The sequence below is a fragment of the Mytilus trossulus genome, chromosome 1, assembly GCF_036588685.1.
Source record: "Mytilus trossulus isolate FHL-02 chromosome 1, PNRI_Mtr1.1.1.hap1, whole genome shotgun sequence".
NCBI classification, from domain to species: Eukaryota; Metazoa; Mollusca; class Bivalvia; order Mytilida; family Mytilidae; genus Mytilus; species Mytilus trossulus.
In genome coordinates, this window is record NC_086373.1 from 97837401 (window position 1) to 97861676 (window position 24276).

General features: G+C 32.4%; 1 protein-coding gene across 1 annotated transcript in view; it reads right to left on the reverse strand.

The window, feature by feature from the left end:
- LOC134705133 (neurogenic locus notch homolog protein 1-like) overlaps positions 1-24276 on the reverse strand; it is a 48810-nt gene that overhangs the window by 20845 nt on the left and 3689 nt on the right. Inside the window, exons 3-18 of the mRNA XM_063563891.1 lie at positions 19019-19485; positions 18226-18395; positions 16603-16761; positions 16227-16298; positions 13974-14105; positions 13437-13574; positions 12437-12571; positions 11780-11891; positions 10578-10687; positions 9381-9445; positions 6078-6149; positions 4049-4190; positions 3760-3885; positions 2849-3164; positions 2295-2482; positions 1083-1277 (exon numbers count right to left, since the gene is read on the reverse strand). Coding sequence (XP_063419961.1) covers positions 1083-1277; positions 2295-2482; positions 2849-3164; positions 3760-3885; positions 4049-4190; positions 6078-6149; positions 9381-9445; positions 10578-10687; positions 11780-11891; positions 12437-12571; positions 13437-13574; positions 13974-14105; positions 16227-16298; positions 16603-16761; positions 18226-18395; positions 19019-19485 — 2599 coding nt within the window. The remainder of the gene's footprint in view (positions 1-1082; positions 1278-2294; positions 2483-2848; positions 3165-3759; positions 3886-4048; positions 4191-6077; positions 6150-9380; positions 9446-10577; positions 10688-11779; positions 11892-12436; positions 12572-13436; positions 13575-13973; positions 14106-16226; positions 16299-16602; positions 16762-18225; positions 18396-19018; positions 19486-24276) is intronic.

A 24276-nucleotide genomic window follows, 5' to 3' on the forward strand; every position in this document is an offset into this window, starting at 1 on the left:
TTCATATGAACCTCAATCAACCCGTTAGCTAAATATTGATAACACGTGAAATGTATGTGTAAAGTTATTTAAAGAAAAAGAATGTCAACATTGAAAGTGAAACAAATGTTAACCATTTGATTGACTGATTCGATCCACACAAAAATATTCTTATACAAGTAAAAACTGTGATAAATATTTATTTTTCATTTAAATAGTCCTAGAATAATCAAACAGCACCTGTTTTCTTAATCTATTTATATCTTTATTTATGTTTACATCGCTGATATGGTCATCGTATGAATATAGAGGTCAACTCGATAATTAATTAGAAGGAGTCTGGGCTAAAATACACACGAAATGGAGCTACGTATTTTTATGCTCGTGCCCTGTTTATAATTATTTTAGACTTTTAAAAGTTTTGATAGACGTTTTACATTGTTATGAATTAAATATGAGATTTTAAATTAAATCGGTGAACATAAATTTGACAGCTAGTGCTCCTTTATCTGTTTATCATGCGTTATAAAATGTTTACTTTTAGAGTTATCTCCCCTTAAATTGGTAATTGGGGGACATTGATTAGAACCCAAAAAAATATTGGATATCTGTTAAAACAGTCTTCTCAATGCAATTAATCAAATAACAGTCTTACATATTACTGTTCATATATTTCAAAATTTGAAGATTCAAGCAGAGAACAAGATAATATTCTAATAAGATGGAATATGGTGTTATACTCGTAATCTATCAGTAAGATTAGTTGTAAAACACTTTCTAGAGTTCTACGGGGTTTTGTTGAAGTTTATATAACCAATACATAATGGTTTTTTTTCAAATGTCCAGAAGATGACATACTATGGAATTTGGCAATGATTTGATAGTTTAAAATATGACTAGTTTCATTTTTACATTAGGACACTAATGGAGAAAATTTTGTCATTCTATTCTTTGGTATAAATTTAAACACAAACTATGGACCAGAAAGGGGTCCATAGTTTGATATTAGGACAGGTCATCATATATATGCATGGCGTTAAATAAAAAACATTTGGCAAAACTATTTTAATTAAAACTGGTATATAAGTAATTAAAAATCTTACCTGGTATATTTTTGCATGTACCATTATTGGAACAGGGTGTGTCTTTACATTCATCAATATCAACATTACAGTAGGTACCACTCATTCCTGATGGACAGACACACTTTGATTTTTGGGCTGTCGAAGGATCTGAATAGCACAAACCGTATTCACATTCATTCTGTTTTGTGCAGTCCAATAAACCACATGTCTTTCCTAAATTATAAATTATTTATAACATGAATGTTTGATAATTCTACGCTAGTTAAAACACTTTAGTAACGGACATTATTCATAATGTTACAGAATCTTAGTTTCAACTTCTTACCTGACCTAAGTAAAAGTTGAACTTGAATGATCTTGTTTGCTCTTTGTTGGTGATTTGAAAAGTTAATTTATACGGATCTTTTATTCTTTTAACTCGGAGCATTACTGATGAGGGTTACTAAGCAAAGAAGAAAAACAGTGCTGTAGTTTTAATGTAAATCAAAAAGTTTCTGGATTTCTTCAATATGGTTATCAAAGGTTTCAACAAATATTTTCAGTGTATTATACTATCAATACAGTCTTTTATTCTCTTTTGTAAATCAAATAGGATTCCATTCGCAGTTTAAATGTGTATTGTGTTACTGAATGTTATGAAAAGTGTCTCAAAGACATGTTTTTTTTAAATTTGAAAAAAGAACATTTCTAAAAATTATGTTTTTTTTTCAAATATCAAATTATAACAAGTGGTCTTATCTATGATGAGTTTGTTTACAACCACTGGGTCGATGCCACTCTGGTGAAGATTTATTTCCCCGAGGGTATCACCAGCCCAGTAGTCAGCACTTCTGTGTTGACTTGAGTTATCACTGATATGTTCATAACAATAAATTAACTGTTAACAAAACTTTGAATTTTTTGAAATACTAAGGCTTTTCTACCTCAGGAATAGATACCTTAGCTGTATTTGGATAAACTTTTAGGAATTTTTGGTCCTCAATGCTCTTCAACTTCGTACTTTATTTGACCTTTTAAGCATTTTTTGAGTCCAGCGTCACTGATGAATGTTTTGTAGATGAAACGCGCGTCTGGTGTATATATATATATTTTTTTTTATCCTGGTATCTATGATGAGTTTGTTTATTAACTTGCATATTTTTCTAGTAAAGGACATGTTTTTCATATAAATAGTACAAACAAAACAAAAAGGTATTAACACACAGCTTTTTGGCGGCGTTTTACAATCACCTTTAAAATTTGGCTGGCATATGCATTCTGTTTCATTCGTGATGGGATTAGTGGTTATATTTCTTGTTGAGAATTTATCACATTCGCCTAACATGTGATTGTTCTCACATCGTGGGCCATCATAACCTGGCATACATCTACATTTAGCATGTTCAAATTCGAAGCAGGTTCCACCATTTGTACAAAATCTAAATTAAAACAAAAAAACAAAAAAATAAGTACTCACAGGGTGAATGCCATTTGCTTATTACAAAACCTATCGTTGTTGATTATAGAAGTAACTGAACGGTCATTAACTATGAACGGAACATTGCATACCCTTCGACAATGTTTAGTCGATCTGTTGTCTACCTAAGTGGTAATCTTTATTAAAAATCGATAACCGCTGTATTTGTCTTTGAGGTGAAATTTGAGTGAGTAATCAATCAAATATACATAAAACTAAAGTTATCCAACACATACTAACATAATTTATGGTTTTGGCGACAAATTGCAAAATTGGCAAAAACTATGCAAAATATTTCACAAAAAGCATTTAAATCGAATGTACTCACCCCTCTGTGCAGTGTATGTTCAGTTTACAATCTTTACCCACACCTCCGTTCGGACATTTGCAATCATAATCATTGTTTTCCCTAGGTATACATTCACCAATAGCACACGGCTTTTCATCACATCGATTTGAAGTACAGTCTGTTACATTAGATGGACATATACAGTATGGTTGATTTTCCTTTATTACACACGTTGCGTTATGTTTACACGAAATAGTAACATTGCTGTCACATGGTGGTAGCGTCATACAGGAAAATTGGAGATCTTGTGCACATGTACAGTTTCCGTGCATACATTCTTCTCCACTGGAACAGTCTGCATCAACAACAAAAAAGGAAAACACTAAAATGATCTGTATGAGAAGTAAAGAGCCTGTAATTCGGTTGTTGTAATTATTGTCTGTAATATAAACTTTTTTCTAGTGTTTGTTACTCATCTAATGCGACATTGGATTTGTGTTTTGACCTATTGACATCATTGTAAATAAAATTGAATTTATGCAACTATCAAAGGTTCAGCTAGCAATAAAACCAGGTTTAACCCACCATTTTCTACATAGGACAATGCACATACCAATTCGGGAATATGACAGTTGTTATCCATTCGTTTGATGTGTTTGTGCTTTTGATTTTGTCATTTGATAGGGGACTTTTCGTTTTAAATTTTTCAAGTTTTTGAGTTCGGTATTTTTGTGATTTTACTTTTTACGTATTGTCATGTTGGTACCTTATATAAATGACTATATGGTATTGTTTTTTTATTGTTTCGTCGTGCATCGACTTATAGGTGCTGACATTCGCGTCATTTGAATCTAGAGTTTCTTCATAACAGTCATGCCTTACTTCAATTAGAAGACAGTATTTACGAAACTAAAACATAGCATGTGGTGATATATATATAGATTACTTACAGCACATGTCAGAAGATTGAGTACAGTTTGTTGTATTGAACCCATCTCTGCATTGACAGTTTCCACCATGATCACAATATGTTGGATAAGAACAATTACATGAAGTATCTGCCGAACAGCTTACTACTTTGATAAAAGACAAGATAACATTAATAATGTATGAAAAGGAAAACTGGCGTACTTATTTCAATACAACTCTTTTCAAAGACTTTAATAGTAACATTTATATTGGTAATCTTTTTGCTTGAATGTACAATATTATTTCATTCAAAATTTTTAAAAAACTTACTTTTAAGAAGTGTGAATAACGATACATAAACATACAATGTTATATGTAACGCCATGTTGATGATGAGTAAACCCTTCCTTATGTAGGAAGTGATTTCAAATTCGGATGTGTACTTAGTCGTGCATACTTGAGATCTGATAAACATTTACAAACTCTTAACTGTTCCCCATATAGGAAAGCATAGATGGTAATTAGTTATTTCCTTTTAGGAGAGAACACGCAAAACCGCATAAAAGAATAGTTAATACTTAGTTGAAAAATAGATAAATGTTAACAAATCGTATCTTTTCACAATAATGATTGTAAAACGGATTTATAAATTAGATAATGTATGAACACTTTAATTTCAACTCAATGTCCAAAACCTATTTCACCATACAAATCAATGTGACAGTTACAAAAGTAATTTTGAGGGATTTATTTATAATTTGATAAATATACAGCAAAAAAAATGTTTTTTTTCTTCATGCATGAACATTTGATAAATATGAGTTATTTCTGAATAAAAAATGTATAAATTTTTAGGATATTTCTGACTTCTGCTATAAATATGCGTTTTTTATAGATGGCGCGCCAGCTTAATAAAATAAAGTCTGTTCCGATAAAAGAAGCGAAAAGTGTAACGTCGTCTAAAAAATACCGTTTTGTTTGACAGGACGCAAATTTCATTTATGGTATATCAATAAATACAATACCATGTAAAAATTCTTTGAATAATCATTTATTTTTGCATCGAGCAATAGTTGGTATCTCACGGACAACAAACTTGCTATTAACCTCACACCCTGTCAATAGGTGTATAGAATTAATCAATATTTTTGTTTAGATAGTGATATTTCAAAGTTGCAAAGACTATTCTCTTTCACTCACAAGTAAATGAATTTCGTTCTGTACTAGTAGTTTTGAACTTAACATCATCTTAAAAGTGTGAACATTGAATTAATCAGTCATATTCAGTCCTTCGGGCTACTATCAGTCTTAACCTACCACAATTGACTGCAAGCGTATTAGCTAAACAGTACTAAACTTATTGTGTAGTCTTTTAAGAACTGTTCAGAACAAAATTATTGTTTCAAATCAAAATTAGTTTAACTGTATCATTAAAACAAAGTTTTCATAAATTGATCTTATTTACTTTATATTTCTGGATGTACTGATTACGTTTAATTCAATGATATTTACTAAAATGAGTATAATAGTTTGTATGGATAATATTGCATGTATTTTGTTGGTACATATTTGATAAAGGTCTTGTCTATTGCTATTCATGCAGATATCCCTTCGGTTGTTTAACGGGTGCAATTATGAGTTAGATGAATAAGGGCAACAGTAGTATACCGCTGTTAAAAACTCATAAATCAATGGACAAAAAACAAAATCGGGATAACAAACTAAAACCGAGGGAAACGCATTAAATATAAGAGTAGAACAACGACACAACACTGAAATGTAAAACACACAGAAACGGACCAAGCATCAGACAAAATCCCACGAGAATAACAAATATAACATCAAAACCAAATACATGAATTTGGGATACACAAGTACCGTGACACGTCCTATCGCAATGTGAATTTACACTCGTAGATGACCGTTACGAAATATTTGTGTCAGAGATGACTATGTAAATCTCATAACAGTCTTAGTCATTCTCTCGTGTTCCTTTTTCGGATGCCATGTGTTGTTCAGTATATTCTTATAGACTATTACCCGAGTTCTACTATGGTTGGTTTGTGTTATTATGTCTTTTGTTCTTTATGTATTGTTTTGTATGCTATTGTCAGTGTTTCTACTCCCTTTTTTATTGTTCGTCTCTTTTTTTTATTATTATTATTCGACTTCATATCATTACTGGGTCGATGCAATTGTGGTTTGGTATTTCAACCAATCTGATTCCTCAACCCTTTAGAACTGGGAACTAGCACCAAATTGATGTATTTTCTTGATATTGGGGTATAGGTATTCTATCAATATCCCCCTGTCGCTTGATTTATGTGATAGATATTTCCATATGTTCTTCTCGACATACCCTAATAATGATCATCATCAACTCATTTTCTAATATCTTTACAGAGGCCATATGGTATATCACACATATCACCTTTAATAAGAATCAACTTATCGTCTATAATTTTTGAGATTTTTTTTATCGACGTTCCAAACTATTTGGTATTGCAAAGATCGCACAAAAATCTCCACCAGCAGTGGCATCGACCCAGTGGTTGTAATTAAACTCAGCATACATCACAGAATACAGCTAAAGTATAGTCTATTCCTGGGGTAGAATTAACAAAGCATGAACAGAATGCATGGCTACTTTTTATGAATTTGTTTATAAGAGAGGATAAATATACCAAAGGGAAATTCAAGCTCAAATTCAAAACGTTTAGATACCAGCATCTTTTGGTGGCGGCCCATATACCCTTATTTACACAGTAGACCGTACTGGTTACCGAAACGTTCAATGTACCAATTCAGGCAATATACCCTCATTTTTAGATTTATTGGTATTTTTGTGTTATTACAAATTATCAGTCAAACGCTATTGTACAAGTATCACCAGTTATTCACCTTTCATTTAATACTTAAATGAACAAAGGTATTCTATATAATTTGAAAGTTACACCTCTACGTACAAACTATTTTGTTTTAAATATGTTCTATTTTTCAGTATGTTCTTTTTGACAGGGCCCGAGCTGGTGGCGTTACAACTTACAAAGTGAACCCGAAGTATTTTACATAGAATTCCACTCAAATCATAGGGACTTCTATAACCTGGAGTGAGGTGAAAGTGTTTTTTACTTCGTGTTGAAGGTCTCACTGTGACTTTGAGATAAAGAACAACGATAAAAGCGCTGTGTCTTTGCTTTGAGTGTGTATATTGTGTCATTGATGGAAACCCAATATCCTTTGATCGAAAACAAACTGATAACGCCATTGCAAAAAAAAACCGAAATAGACCAAAAGACAAAAAGACAAACAACAGAACACAAATCAAAACATAGAAAACCCAAGACTGAGCAAAATGAACACAAACCAAAATCTGGAGTTTATCACAGGTGCTCCGGAAAGGGTTATCAGATCCTGCTCAACATGCGGCACACTTGAAGGGTTCAAGTCTTTCATTACAATCAGAATTAAAAACAAAACACCCACAATCGCCCACACTACTTATATTTTCATGGATTAACATATTTCAGTAAACACCTGTACATGAAAAATAAATTGTTGTTTATATCCTTGCAGACAAATTCCCCCAAAATATCGGTCGATGTGTAAAGCACATTTAATTTATTAAACTGTTTGATGGGGACTAAAGATATCGACCATTTACTTCAAAACCTACGATTTTATTGTTATTTTATTATTCAAAATCTACACAATATAATTGTTGTAAATGAGAAAGCTTTGCTGATCCATATTGTTTTAATGAACCTATTGAAAATACAATAAAGTTGAATGTATATCTTGACTCACATCTGAACATTGACAATAAGAATCGGTTTACAAAAAAGATTATTTATATTTCCTATTTGCAAGTTTCCATATCTGTGTAACAATAAGGTAGCAACGCCTGTATATGACTAATATATTATTTACCAGTTGATAGGAATATGCATGGCTTAAGTATCTTATCATTATTGTTATAGGTTAGGTGCCCTTAATTAAACAAAGTCTCAACATCCATATTTTTTTTTCAAATGTAACCCATTTTTGTGAGATAAAACTGTTTAGTATATAATAGGGTCAGTGTGCGACTATTTACTAGATGTAAGATGCTTAACTTCAAAACAAGTGTTTTAAAAAAGCACTACCTGTTATACTACTTTGTTGGAAAAGAAAAATAATTGTGTCTTTTATTTTGTAAAGGTTTGCAAGTGAACTTATAATACAGCCAAATATAACGAAGAACTATTAGTGTGCTATAAACAATGCAATATATATAATGGTCTGCATTACATAAGAAGCTATTCAAAGGTAACGTTACGTATCTCTCGGCGCGGTATCTCTATAGTCAACAGTATTTTATCAATCTTTAAATCTCGTTGGTCGAACAAACCTTTAGGGAATCGCTTGAACTCCAACTGCAGCGAGACTATGTGTGAATACAGGGTATATATGGGGTTCGTGTTGTTTATTCTTTAGTTTTCTATGCTGTTTCCTGTGTACTATTGTTTGTCTGTTTGTCTTTTTCATTTTTAGCCATGGCGTTGTCAGTTTATTTTCGATTTATGAGTTTGACTGTCCCTCTGGTATCTTTCGTCGCCTTTTAATAAAAGCGTCATCGAATCTTCTAAACTGTTCCATGATTTAAAGTTTACAAATAACATATTCATTGAACTATGATGAATATTAGTATCATTGGCAATCATACGACATCTCCTTCCCTTCTTTTTATAAATGAGTGTTCTCCTGAAATACAACGCTTCAGGTCAATCACCGAATCTAACTTTTGCAAAAAAGATTTCAATTTTATAGTGTATTTTTCAGTGCCATATCTTAACAGTTTATTTTCGCTTTATAAGTTTGACTACCCCTTTGGTATCTTTCGTCTATCTTTTAATATATGGGAATCAATACACAACCTATAATTTGAATGATCATACTTTTTGAACACCGGTATACTTCTATTGCCTTTATTTGCCTTTCAAAAACAATATTAAGTTTCGAAAGCATTCAAATACAGTTTTTTCTATATACATAGTGTTCCCTTGATTTAAAAGCAGTGTTGTCAATATGATGCGGCGCTAAGTTCTGTAGAGGCGGTTTTAATATTGCTGTTTCAGTTGCTTTAGTTAAAATCCTGATAATAATAATGTGTTTATATAAAACTCATATCAAAACATTATTTAAACACATTTTTTCATGTTTTCCGGTCATACGACAGCATGTTTTTATAATATCAAATATTTTTGACACTATGACTGATGAGACATTTAATTATAACTGTATACCATGTGCAGTTACATTAGTACCTTTAATATCAATGCTGTTTTTCAATGGAATATATCATTTCAAAAATAAGATATTGCATGTGAGATATATCTTATATTTCAAAAATCATTCATTTTATATAAAAGCATTCACCTTTCAAACAATCAGGGAAATTGTGTCATTTGATCAAGTTTCGATCTTTCGTCTACTGCCCACATTTCTCATGTTGAATATTCTGAGCATTCTTATAGCATTTGTCTAATAAAAAAAATGTTGTGTTTTGTAATTTTGTAAAAAGCAATTATCTGTTTTTTTTTATTTGTGTTGTTATTTTTTTTTAGTTTTTTTCCCTTTTCCTTTTTTTCATGTTGTATGAACACTCATTGTAATTGGATTATAATCCTATTACAGTTATTTGTTCATCATCCGATTCATGTATTGCTTCATCAATTCCACAAGCATCTACAAAGATAAATCAAATAAAGTCAAGTAAATTTAAGTAAAAAAAGATTTTATAGATGAGATAAAAATTACTTGACGAAAAGTAGATCATTAGAGCGTTTTCATCAAATAAAAAATATTTCCTTATGTATCCTACAACTGGACAAAAGAACAAAATATTCATAATTATATTAACCCCTTTTCATTTTGCAATAAAATTGAGAATGGAAATGGCGAATGTTTCAAAGAGACAACAACCCGACCATAGAAAAAAAAACAACAGCAGAAGGTCAACGAAAATTCTTTGATAACAGGATTATAAAGTGGATCTAAAACATGCATATCTTCAAACAACAACTAAGATTTAAATAATACAAGACTAACAAAGACCAGAGGCTCCTGAATTAGAACAGGCGCAAAAATGTGGCGGGGTTAAACATGTTATGTCTATACCTCTAGCCAATGTAGAAAAGTAAACGCATAACAATACGCACATTAAAATTCAGTTCAAGAAAAGTCTGAGTCTGATGTTAGAAGACGTAACTAAAGAAAATAAACAAAATTACAATAATATGTAAATACCAACAGACTTCTAGCAGTTAACTGACATGCCAGCTCCCGACTTTAATTCAACTGATTGAAAGATAATGATTTCATCATATGAATATCAAGCACAATCCTTTCCGTAAAGGGGTTTCGTATCATACCATCATAGATATAGGAAGATGTGGTGTGAGTGCCAATGAGACAACTCTCCATCCAAATAACAATTTAAAAATTAAATCATAACATATATGAGAAGAACATAACCCGTGTCATGCCACCAACTGGTTTTTTTTTTTTACTTTATTTGGCCTTTGAACTTTTTGGGATTCGAGCGTCACTGATGAGTCTTTTAAAGACGAAACGCGCGTCTGGCGTATATACTAAAGTTAGACCTGGTATCTATGATGAGTTTGTTTTGAATAAATGAGTTTAGTTCCGATGCAAAGACCCTATAAGGGAATCAATATTAACGCCAAGTATTACGTAATAAGATATCTATAAGGAACACGTGTATATTTTAAAACAGTGTTATATTGTTATCTCTCGTATTGCTTTTTTAAAGTTATATATGTAGCATCTTCTTGATTGATCAAAAAGTCAGGTATACCTGAGGTAGATTGTTGACTTTCTGTATCTGAATGCTGTGTTTTCTTCCCTTCGCCTATGATAATTTGTGTATCAAGATGAGATTGGTAATTGTCTTTCTTGCCTCTTCTCCTATATAATATACCAATATAGAAATAAAGTAAAGCTTATCATTCCGAATGTACTCAAATATAAGAATCTAATATTAGTAGACGTCAAGACTATAAGAAATCACAATTCCCAATTGTATAGCAGTAGCGGAAAAAAAAAGACAAACACGGGTATAACTGCACACTAATGGGGTTAACATTCTGAAAATGTTATTTCACGAGGAATACTATCCCCACCATACCTGCGGACCAAAAACACAAGGGTAAGTGGAAGATGAATAAACACCAATTTAATATGACGAAGGGAAATAGACACTGAAATGACAAGAGAAAAAAACAAACTGACAAACAACTGCTTATAAGACAATAGACTGTCATACTACAGTACAAGTGAGAGGTTTAGCTATAATACTGGGTTTAATACACCATTTTCTACATAAGGAAACACATGTTAGGAATATGTCAGTTGTGTTTCTTTCGTTGATGTGTATACCTCTGATTTTTCCATTGTTAACAGACTGTTTTGTTTTGAATTTCCTTGGAATTCAGTAATTTTTTTTTTATCTAACTTTAAAACAGAGACTAAAGTTTGAGCAACAAGTACTGTCATTTTAGAAGATTCAAATCGCTTCATGAAGATATCAACAATTCTCACAAATATTAAATAATAAGTTCGCGTGAAAAGGATTCAGTAAACCCGAAATGTTGTTGGTCGTGTATTACTCTACAAGATTATGCTTAAATAAAGAAGATATTTTGTTTCCTCAAATTAGATAACACGTATACATTCAGTGCTGAGCTTAACTTCTTTGATGAATATTTATTATTTTTATTTCTAAAAACGCATTTACAAATTATGTCATTTATTTCATCGTTTTCGTAGAAAAAGCAATACAAATTGATTTGAAACATGGTTTGTTGTTAATTTATGCGACTCATACCAGTGAGAGGTTTGGCTATATGACAGTTGTTATCATTTAAATTGATGTGATTAAGCCTTTGATTGCGCCGTTTGATTCGGGACTTTCCATTTTGAATTTTCCTCAGAGTAAGGTATTTTTCTGATTTTCAATTCTTGAAATAATTGACAATTAATAACAGTACATGCACTTACCAAATGAGAACAAAGAGAATAATGCCACATCCAAACAAAGCAGCTACTACACCCACAATAGCAAGGGTAATATGTGTTGTAGTGGTCGTTGTGTTTATTATTGTTGTTATCTCTGAAATCAGAAATAATTGATCAGAAATAATAAAATTAACTAACCCAATGACATATTGCAACGATCAAAGTCATTTTCGTTTTTTTCTGAAAATTATTTTGGACATTATTCTTCCACCGTTCATTATTGGCGATATTTGTGACTTTGACTATGAACCATACCTCATGTATGATATGTTTTTGTCCTTATCATTAGGCAATACTTATTGCATACCTTGATAAGATTTTATATCCATACATTTAATTTATAAATCAAAGATATTTTTCTTTGTGCTACATGAACACAGATTGACGTGAAAATATCTTTTTTTCTAAATATATATTACTTAAGGTTTATGTACCCTTGATTTATTTGCCACAAAGTCCTCTTTTTCTATCAAATGCAATGAAACAGTAAAAAATAATGCTTTGCATCAAGTTTCCCCTTGGAATATGCACAAAATGGCCTATCTCTATTATTCATTATATCTGTAGTTTTGATACAATTGAAGTTTGAAAAGTTCGTACAAAAAGGCTACAGAAGGGTACATAAACCTTAAATTATACCTGTTGAGCAGTCTTCGCCAATCCAACCAGTAACGCAACCTGCTCTGCAGTTTCCTGTTGTCGAGATACATGTGCTATTTACGCAGTGTGTACAGTTAATTGAACAACCAGAACCATATGTTCCATCAAGGCATACTAAAAGATAAAAAAGTAATACTGTGTAACATTGAAATGTTGAAGCAATCAGCATTTGCTAAATGCATCAATTATAAATAATCTGCAGTAACAAAATTCGGATCTGTTTTCTGGTTCAAAAGCAAAATTTTACCGTAAAAATTCTATAGAAATACAAACAAAACTTTTTAAAGATTTAAATTACATCCCTAGCAACAGCTTTTTTTTTTAGGAAAAGTCACGAAAAAAATAGAAAAGAGATAAATAGATATAACTTTATGTTCAATAAAATTGAGAATGGAAATGGGGAATGTGTCAAAGAGACAACACCCGACCATAGAGAAGACAAAAACAGAAGGTCACCAACGGGTCTTCAAGGCAGCGAGAAATTCCCGCACCCGGGAGCGCCCTTAAGCTAGCCCCTTCACAAACATATATACTTGTTTAGTGATAATGAACGCCATACTAAACTCAAAGCTTGTTTGAATTGACTGTTTTGTCTTGCAAACGTATTAAGCAACACTATTTGATACAAAGTATCGCGTCAGATTCTAAGAATATTGTATATTTAGGCTACTATTTGATAAAATTACATTTACAATTCACAATACAAAAAAAAAATATACAGGTCAAGCACATTATCTTCTTAATGAGCCATAACAAGGGTATGTGTGTTTGAAAGGCAAATTTTGATTACATGATGCTAAATACCTAATAGATAATTTTGGCGATGCAGAATCCTGACTGTGCCAATAAATTTTGAAATGTGAACTTTTCTTTTAGTTACAAGCAATTTCTATTAAGACTTTGACTCATTAATATCATCAAAGTCGAATTAATTACTTCGTAACGATGAAATGGGATGCGCTTAGTTAATATTCAATACCGTTTGTACACATATTTCCATAGTACCCAGCACTACAACCATTAATACAGGATCCATTTATTTTGTCACAGGACACTCCATACAAACAGTTCCCACAAGTTCCATTACAGTTTAAGCCATAAGTACCATCTGCACATTCTGTATAATAATAATAGAATAAAAAAATCCATACCATTTAGAAATAATACTTTTCTTGCTAGAGGAGAAAATGCTCAATTATTTTAACTTAAAATTTGTGATTCAGTTTTAAAAAGCACACTTGGAATGTATCAAGTGTCATACATAATAATCCAATTTGTGTCATATAAATCGTAACAAAATTATTTATTAACTATAATTTATGAAAGCCATGATCAAATATATCCTTTTTTGATCGTCTTTTATTGTTTTTTATTTGCATCGATTGTGAATATATTCTCTATCACATTATTCGATGTCTGCTATTTATCCATCTTGTCGTTTACAGTAGCCCATTTGTTTTTCAGAGGAGAGGTTAATATGTATTTAGTGGTGTCAATAAGTAGCAGTTATAATTACCTATTTCACATTGAGTACCATTATATCCACTTCTACAGTTACATGATCCGTCTAATATGTCACAATTACCATCCAAGCATCCTAAACTACAGTTACGTTCACAGTTATAGCCATGCGTTCCGCTACTACATTCTAACAAAAAAAAAACATTGTTAGCCTTTTTTATAGAAATTTTCAAGTAACTAGACCAAACCACAATTTTTGCCAATATTGTAGGCTACTTTTATTTAAGTAGTCGATGTATAGTAAATGTTATTTCTAATCCATTAATTGTGTTTCCCTACATAAAAATACTACATAATTAAGTGACTTTCAGAAAATTTGTTAAAGTTATCCTGCAGGTAAGAGGGTTCTGTGCATCACAGAATCAAGGGTTATCTAAACATTATTAAATGACATTAAACTGTAAATATATTTAAAACGGAAAACTTTAAATGATTAAGAGGGCACGGTAAACCCTGGTCCTTTTGAAACAATAAAGTTGATATAAAAATAAGAAGATGTGCTTGAAACAAATCAATTGAGAAAATTAATGGAAAACAACATCGCTGTAAATTATCATTAGTTACTCTGTTCTACAGGTTCAGCCAAACAAAATATGTGTATCTATATAAACATATATGGAAGAATTTAGTAAAGGTTTTAAAAAAAGGTTGGTAACGAAATCCTTGAGTTAATTACATACCATTAATACATAGTTATACTTAGATTACGCTCTTTGAAATAAAAATATTTATTACAAACACGGTTAATTGCGAACGAGTTTGGATAAATAAACACCGAGAGACGGAACAAAAGGACGACCACCGTCCAAAAAAGGAATATTAGCAATGTAAAAAATAGTCGACAGTTTTGTCGTAATGTAGCAGCACTTCGGTGTTGACATGAATATCAATTATATGGTCATTTCTATAAATTTCCTGTTTACAAAACTTTGATTTTTTTCTAAAAACTAAGGATTTTCTTATTCCAGGAGTAGATTACCTTAGGCGTATTTGGCACAACTTTTCGGAACTTTGTGTCCTCAATGCTCTTCAACTTTTTACTTGTTTGGTTTTTTAACTGTTTTTGATATGAGCGTCACTGATGAGTCTTATGTAGGCGAAACGCGCGTCTGGCGTATTAAATTATAATCCTGGTATCTTTGATAACCATTTGTGCAGAGTTTCTCGTGTAAAACTGAAATGTCTACATCTAGGAAGGAACAGTTATTACTTTTCGTATTTGCTTTATTTAAAGTCAGTTCCTTTGAATAAATTTCGGCAGTATATTTCGATAGTTCATGATTATTTACCGAGAAATATCACCAAGGAACGGTAAGTGTTGTTACATTTGTCAATAAATTGGAATTAAATCTGGTTTTACTAAGTTTGGCCAAAAACTGTGATTTATAACAATACAAGAACATGCCTGTTATAAAGAGGCACATGTGTGTTATCTGTGTTATTTTTTTAATTTTATTTATGTATTTTGCTATGGAATACATGTTGTGTCGTACTATGCAAAGTTCGTCCAATTATATATCATAATTGAGAATACTTTAGTTTTCCGCCCCTTTAGAGTCCCTATATCGACTATTCATGCAAGAAATTTCATTTCGAAAGCATTAATAAAAATACATTATTGCTGTAAAAAAATCTGTTGCGCCGTTGAACGTACTTCTCTTTTCTTTTGAGCCTTTTTTTAAATGCACATATTTGAACAAGAATTTGTCTAGTGCTTTTCTTCTATAAAGTCATCATAGAAAACAGTCTTACAATTTCGCACGCCAGATGCGTGTTTCGTCGGCAAAAGCTTCATTAGTGATGCTCGAATGAAAAAAGGATCAAAAGCCAAATTACATCTATATATGTCATTTGGTGGTTTAACAAAGCTCGGAATTGTAAGTTGTTGCATTTAAATTTCCTACACTGTTGTAAATAAGTGTTTCAGAAGGCTCGACCGTATGACGTATTGAAAGACACACGTCTACTCATCGTAAAACGATTCCATTGAAGTAAGCCCTGTGAAGGACATTTACACAAACTTTATATTACCGATTTGTTATTATATTTGTTGCCTATGTCAATATTAAGTAACTTACATGTATTTTGTTTAATTTTTCAGAGTGAATAATATCTGTCGTAACACCTTTACACCAAACAAAATAGCACTCGATTGACTTTACACAATCAACCTACCTGTAGTATATTCAGCACCAGTATACCCCTCATTGCATTCACCGCTTATACAAAGGCAAAATAAGCAACCTACCTGTAGTACATATAGCGCCAGTATATCCCTCTTCACATTCACCGCTTACACATTGGTTATCAGAGGAACAACCTACCTGTAGTACATATAGCGCCAGTATATCCCTCTTCACATTCACCGCTTATACATAGGCTACCAGCGGAACAACCTACCTGTAGTACATATAGCGCCAGTATATCCCTCTTCACATTCACCGCTTACACATTGGTTATCAGAGGAACAACCTACCTGTAGTACATATAGCGCCAGTATATCCCTCTTCACATTCACCGCTTATACATAGGCTACCAGCGGAACAACCTACCTGTAGTACATATAGCGCCAGTATATCCCTCCTCACATTCACCGCTTATGCATTGGTTATCAGAGGAACAACCAAGTCTACAATTAGAACTGCACAGGGACTGACACATATCTCCACTGAAGTTCCCAAGACAACCACCAATACACGATCCATCAAAAAGGTTACAACCAGATTTACAGTTGATATTACATGGCAGTTTACAGTCATCTCCATAGAAACCATCTTGACAAGCTGAAACAAACAAAAAATGATCGCACGTTTTAAACATATGGAAACTGGCTAATTTCTCATCTGCATTATGTGTTTTATATATGTAGGACTCTAAAGTGCGTTGGTACTCTAAAGTGCGATGGTCACGCTAAAGTGCGATGGTCTACGCTAAAGTACGATGGTGTATCACGCTAAAGTGCGATTGTTGACGTTTGTTTGCCAAAGTACGATGTTATATCACGCTAAAGAACGATAGACCAAAAAAGGGTAATGTTTAAGGACTTCAAACATCAAAGAACATGGATAAATAGTGTTTTTGCAAAACTAGTATGCTAAGGTAATAAAACATATGTGATAAGCTTTATAACTACCGGTAGACTTAAGTGATTGTTTTTAGATCAAGAAGAACGACCACGTAATTATTGCTAAAATGATAATTTAGGTGTGACAAAAATCCAAGTTTTTTGTTTATGATTTGTTTTTAAGTTCGGGCCGGTATCAAATATTTTGCCATAATAACTTAAGATGGCGTAACTTGCCGTTCACATAGTCAATCACTAAATAAATGTGAACATCTCCCCTGAAAGTCGTAATTTTTTAACTGAATGAGGTCGTTGGTTTTCTCGTTTGTATTGTGTTACATTGTCTTATCGGGGCCTTTTATAGCTGACTATGCGGTATGGGCTTTGCTCATTGTTGAAGGCCGTACGGTGAACTATTATAGATGTTAATGTCTGTGTCATTTTGGTTATTTATGGATAGTTGTCTCATTTGGCAATCATACCCCATTTTCTTATTTATATTTTACATTAAAAATACGAAATTCGTTCATTGTGTGACATTTATTAAAAAAATCTCAATTTAAATGAGAAAGAAATGCAATGTTCTCCGAGCTTTCTCCTTTTTCGCAGCGAGTACAAATAAAATGTAAAAACTAATGTTTTAGCTGGCAATTTATAATTTACGCATGAAACAAGTGTAAAATAGAGGTACATATTTTTGTAACTTGTTATAAATGAATGTCTCTGATTTTACCGACTTTACTTTTTCAATAAAATCGTCAATATTTTTAAAAACAGGGACCGCAACGTAAACTGCAACATAAACAATGATTCTGATGTATCCGTTAGCTTCTATTAGAAACAAGATAAAGGATACTTATGCACTTTAAGTTAATTTTTTGTTAATCATATATTCCACAATTTTCTTTCGGCATGTTCATTTTAGTGTTTGTTTTTAAAATACACGTCATAATCCAAAGCACGTTTATGACGCCTATACTTTTGCGGACCATCGCACTTTAGCGTGTGTAGGCACCGCACTTTAGCGTATACCATCGCACTTTAGCGTGACCATCGTACTTTAGCGTCCCAATCGCACTTTAGAGTCTTACATATATATATATATATATATCTTCATTTCGACAAGAAAATATAAATACCTTATCATAATACATTTTACTTCAAGTTAAAAGATTGTATTTACCTAAAACTTTTGTTATTGTCACGTTAACACCTAGGGAGTGTACCAAATTGTTCATCTCTTTGCTGAAAGCGGCACTGTACATTGCCAACTGATTCATACTGTTCCAACATACTGTATGAATATCTGTGTTACAGTCTGGTGTGTTCTGGACTTGATATAACATTCGTAGCCTGAAAATACAAAGGATTAAGTTTGAATAGAATGATTTGTAAGTGTTGTAGAATATGAGGACAATGACAAAGGGCGCTTTCATAACAAGAAGTTATTTTTTTTTTTTCTACTTTTCACAATAAATATATTATTCACATTTCATGAATTATGTACATGCGTATATTTTTTTTAGTCAAGACTCAAACTATAAATCGTTTTAAAAAATTGTATAAATTGTGGCACCAACAATTATTGTAGCAATATCCATTTATTATGTCAACTTTGTATAATTAATTAAAAACATGTTCATTTAGGTATTTTTTTATTTAGGAAATACATGTGTTTGCATTATTAAATCTAAAGATACATTTGTTTCAGTGTAAATTCGCATGGTGGGTAATGTGTGCAGAGCAAAGACCGCCTATCCTAACGTTACGACGCATTCGGTCTAAATCCTTTTTGAGTTCATGCAATTCTTTCTCAGTTTATGTTTTTTTTTACCTTGGCTTGTCTTCTAATCGATTGACAATATGTTAACAGACGTTTACCGCTTTCGCCTCACCTTACATAAGATTGAATAAAATGAGTCCCCTATGCAAAATGATAAAATCAATTTATGAATATATGAAATAATAGTACTTACCCAGGATGGCCTAAATATTCAACTTCAGGGACTGTTTCATTGTACTTCTCACTCAACTTCATAGATACAATAGTCCGTGTTGCTAGACTCAAGCAGAATCCAATGAACCTTGCTGTTTCGATTAGTAGTGGCATATCTGACTTAGCATAAACTAACATTGTACCTGATACAGTTCTACCGTCAACATTACAGTCGTTCCCGTCATATCCACACTCTACACTATTGCAGGTATTATTACAATCGCCATTCCCCCATTCATTCAAGCAGGTACCAAAACAGTCAGTTCTGAATGAAGGCTTACATTTTAGCTGATCGTATAAACAAAGTTCATTGTCACATTCAGCATCACATGTTACATTATAAAAGCTAGTTTGACATCTGGTAGCTTCACTGCATTGACTCCACGTGTTGTTATTTGTTAAACAATCACCACTGTCGTAACTACAGTTTAGATTATTGCAGTTTGACTGAAATAAAGATGAGCATGCTACTATAACAGTTTGAAATAATTGTCAAGAAAAATAATGGCAACAGTAGTATACCGCAATTCAAACTTAACAAATCGATTTAGAGAAAACAAATCCGGGTAACCAATTAAGACTGCGCAACATACATAGTAACGAACTATTAGATAACAACTGCCATTTTCCTGACTTAGAACAGAACATTTAAAAAAAATGGTGGGTTGATCTGGTTTTGTGGCTATCCAAACACGCGCATTGATGGCAATGATAAATATACCGCTAAAATGACAATATTACTTGACAGGAATACAGTACAAGTAAATACAAAATGAAGAAAAATGCAAGACAGAGAGATTAATAAATAATTAATATATTAGTACATTCCGACACGTTAACCACAGAAAGAGACGAAAACATAAAATAATTTAGGACAGAACACAAAAACTGCATACTAGTAATAGAATGACGAACTGTCAGTCACACGAATGTATCAACACCATTAATAGTTATCAAAAATACCAGGATTATAATTTTATACGCCAGACGCGCGTTTCGTCTACATAAGACTCATCAGTGACGCTCAGATCAAAATAGTTAAAAAAGCCAAACAAATACAAAGTTGAAGAGCATTGAGGACCCAAAATTCCAAAAAGTTGTGCCAAATACGGCTAAGGTAATCTACTCCTGGGGTAAGAAAATCCTTAGTTTTTCGAAAAATTTAAAGTTTTGTATACAGAAAATTTATAAAAATGACCACAAAATTGATATTCATGTCAACACCGAAGTGCTGACTACTGGGCTGGTGATACCCTCGGGGACGAAACGTCCACCAGCAGTGGCATCGACCCAGTGGTGTAAATAGTTATCAAAAATACCAGGATTATAATTTTATACGCCAGACGCGCGTTTCGTCTACATAAGACTCATTAAAAGTTTCGTCTACATAAGACTCATTAAAAGTTACGCCACATGTATATTTCTAAATATTGGACAAGAGAAGAGAAAGATAAAAACGGATTTTCAAACTAAAAAGTCGAAAATAAACTGACAACGCCATGCCGAAAAAGAAAAAAGACCAACAGAAAAATAACAACACACATAACACAACATGTGACGGAGCATCTTTTGTGCTGCTCAAGTCAGTACATAAGAAGCAAACAAATGACGTACAACAAGTATAAAAGACTCATACAACAAAAAGATATTTGAATCTCTCGTCCAAATTTATCATTTTGGTACATTGATAACCAACAATTAGTTTACATCTAAAACGAAAGTTCAATCTATAGCTAACTTAGTATCTTGGAGATAAAAAAAAATCCTTTCGTAACAATTTGAAACTGAAAACATCAAGATGGCTAATGAAAATATTTGCATCAAACATGTTATTAACAGGTTTTAGTCTAATTGTAAGTCATTATGTTTTGATTAACCCATTAATGACACATTGCATTGCATTTCAATCACCTTCCTCAATAGTAAACGAGAGAGAGATAAATTTATCTTCTAAACTTTGCTCTTTGAATTACCGAACTTTGATAAAACGGACAGATAACAGTATAATCATCTTGTGATCTGTTTGGTTATTTTGTATCATTACATATTCCTAGTTTAGGTTTACATTTTGTCTCATTATTTTTGTACTCATCATAAATATACCTTTGTCAGATTTTATGTTATATTCTGTCTTGTTATTTTGTACAAATGAAGGTAACAGTAGTATAACGCTGTTCAAAATTCCTAAATCCATGGACAAAAAACAAAATCGGGGTAACAAACTATAACCGAGGGAAACGCATTATATATAAGAGGAGAACAACGACATAACACTAAAATGTAACACACACAGAAACGGACCGAACATCAGACAAAATCCCACGAGAATAACAAATATAACATCAAAACCAAATACATGAATTTGGGATAGACAACTACCGTGTCACGTCTTACCGCAATGTGAATTTACACTCAAAAATAAGAGAAAACAAACGACACAACGTTAAAATGTAATACACACAGAAACGAACTATAATATAACAATGGCCATATTCCTGACTTGGTACAGGGCATTTTTTTAAAGAAAAAATGATGGGTTGAACCTGGTTTTGTGGCATGCCAAACCTCGCACTTTTATGGCCATGTGAAATATAACATCAAAATGACAACACAACACCACAGGACTACAATATACATTAATTGGACCTACTAGTGACGCCCAGATACAAAAGTTTGAAAGCCGAAACAAGTACAAAGTTGAACAGCATCGAGGACCAAAAGATAAAAAAATTGTTCCAAAAAGTGCAAGGGTTTTCTGTTAGTTACCAGATCATCCCTATTATTTAGAATAATATATGCTTTTGCAAACAGTAAATTTTATAAAATGACTATACAAAAGATGTACATGATAAAACTGAAGTATAAACTAATCACAGGAAACTATTGAAATACATTACATAACCAGACATTAGAAACACAACAGTGGACACATCCGAATAAGTTTAAACCTCAACGCCAAGTGACGTCATATTTGAAACTGTAAAAAATGACGAAAAAATGACGTCATTTGAATTTGTAAAACAGATTATCAAAAAAGGAAAAATGACGTCACATTAGAATGAATAAGATAAAATTAGGATTGTTTTAAGATTATATTTTTGGACTAAATACTGATATTGCATTTAAAAACAAAGCACATTTCAATACTTATTAATAGCAAACTAAGGTAGCAATTAACTATATTATAAAGCTATGTCCGGTCTGTTTTGAATGAAACTTGAAACGTAAAATATCGTACTGATAACGTTGCACGAAATTAAATGTAATAAATGAAGGAGGTGATTAATTTTCTTTACCATAACACATAAATATAATTAAAAAGACGTCAACACATTTGACAAAATCGATGGGAATTACAAATATAACATTAAACATTTAAACCAAACACATGAATTTGGGATAGACAAGTACCGTACCACGTCCTATAGTAATGCGAATTCACCCTTAGCAAAACAGTCACAATCGGGAATAAGTCACGTTTGGTAATTAAGAGATTAGACGACATAATGACAAACCACAATCTACCATGTGGTAAAAATGTCCTTAGCTAGTTTGGTCAAAGACACATCGTATGGATCCACCAATTCGTGATGGTGTCCATAAAATTTATGGAGTGTCAATTTTAATCTGTCCTCCTCATAACTTTGTTGGAGCAGTTTCTGCGTAAGGAGCACACTCCTGTATATGAAGTCCGTATAGTGTGAACAAGCACGAGAATATCGTATCAATTGTGATATGTAAACACCATGCGAAGGGGCAGAGGGTATGTTACTGCTGAGAAATGGGAAATTGATAATTGGGAAGTAGAAATCGTCCCGTCTATCATAGATTTGCGTGTGAAGTCGTCCTTGTAAAATAAAAAAATTTCGCAAGGTGCTTTTTCTTTTTGTATTTTAGAAGGTTCTGAATGAATTCTGCTTCATACGAGTACAAAAACAAATCAGCCAGCAGGGGTGCACAATTAGTACCCATTGGAATACCGACTTCTGTTGAAATATAAATCCCCCAAACTCAACAAATATATTGTAAATCAAAAAGTCCAGCATTTTGATAATATTATCTTCAGTATATTTTCTGGAAGATTCATTGTGATTCTTCACAAAATATGAATTATTGTAACCCAAAACAATAAATTTGTATCTACGATTTCCATTTTTATAGAAAAAGCTCTGTTTTATGAGATGGTGTAGTCGATCTTTCAACTGAGCATGGAGAATAGTAGTAAATAGCGTAGAAAAGTTTTTATGTTGCTGCAAAATTGCAAAGATTGTGATCGAAGGTTAAGCAGTAGATCTTTCGAATTTTTGAGAATCCACATCTGGTTAACACCACTGGTAGAATATATCTCCTCACAATATTTTTGAAGCCCATCTTTAACTGTCGAGAGAATAGTAGTCAGTACTTTATAAAGATGTTTAGTCGAACATAATGAAGACCCAGCTATGTATTGTTCTTTTTATGGAGTTTTGTGTAATTTAGGTATCCAGTATAATGAAGGCAAATTTTCTTCGTTTTCTTTGATGTTGATATCAAAAGAAAGAAGGACAGATTTATGATTTTGTAAAATTTCGTCCTTGGTAAATGATGTTAAAGAATATGTAGGATTACCAGTAGTTTTATCAATTCCAAGCTCTGTAGTGAGACATTGCAAATAATGTTTTTTTTTACACATGAAGACAATATTATTGGAGGCTTTATCTGCTGGAACAACGACATATTTGTCATGCAAAGAGGATAAAGCATCCACAACCTCCGGATTCTTGAAAGGGTTAGAAACTTTAGTACTCATATTACATCGTAGTTTTTGTACGCACCTCTGAATGCATGATCGAGTAGCTTTGATCCATTCAGACAAAGTGTCTGGTTCGTCTGGTTCGCGCTTTATCCATGTTTTTGCATAGTCCTCAACTGCATCCATCAGCAACTTGAAATTCTTTTTCCAGTTGATGGGCTAGGGGATTCTATAGTTTGGCCCCTTGGCTAACAACTATCTTAGTTGTTCATTGGTAACGATGCCAAGATCACCAGTAATAATATGACCAGCTGGAGTGTAATTGTATTGTGACGATGCACATGAGCAATCCGGAGGCTTGGATTTTGTATCTTTGAGGTTAAAAGCCTCTAAAACTTTCTTGTGGTTGAAAATCTTGGATGCAATAGACTTGGTGTAAGTATAAGAAATAACAGGTGTAGTTTTATTTTTGAAGTAATCAGGTATAGTTTTTTGTACAGATTTTT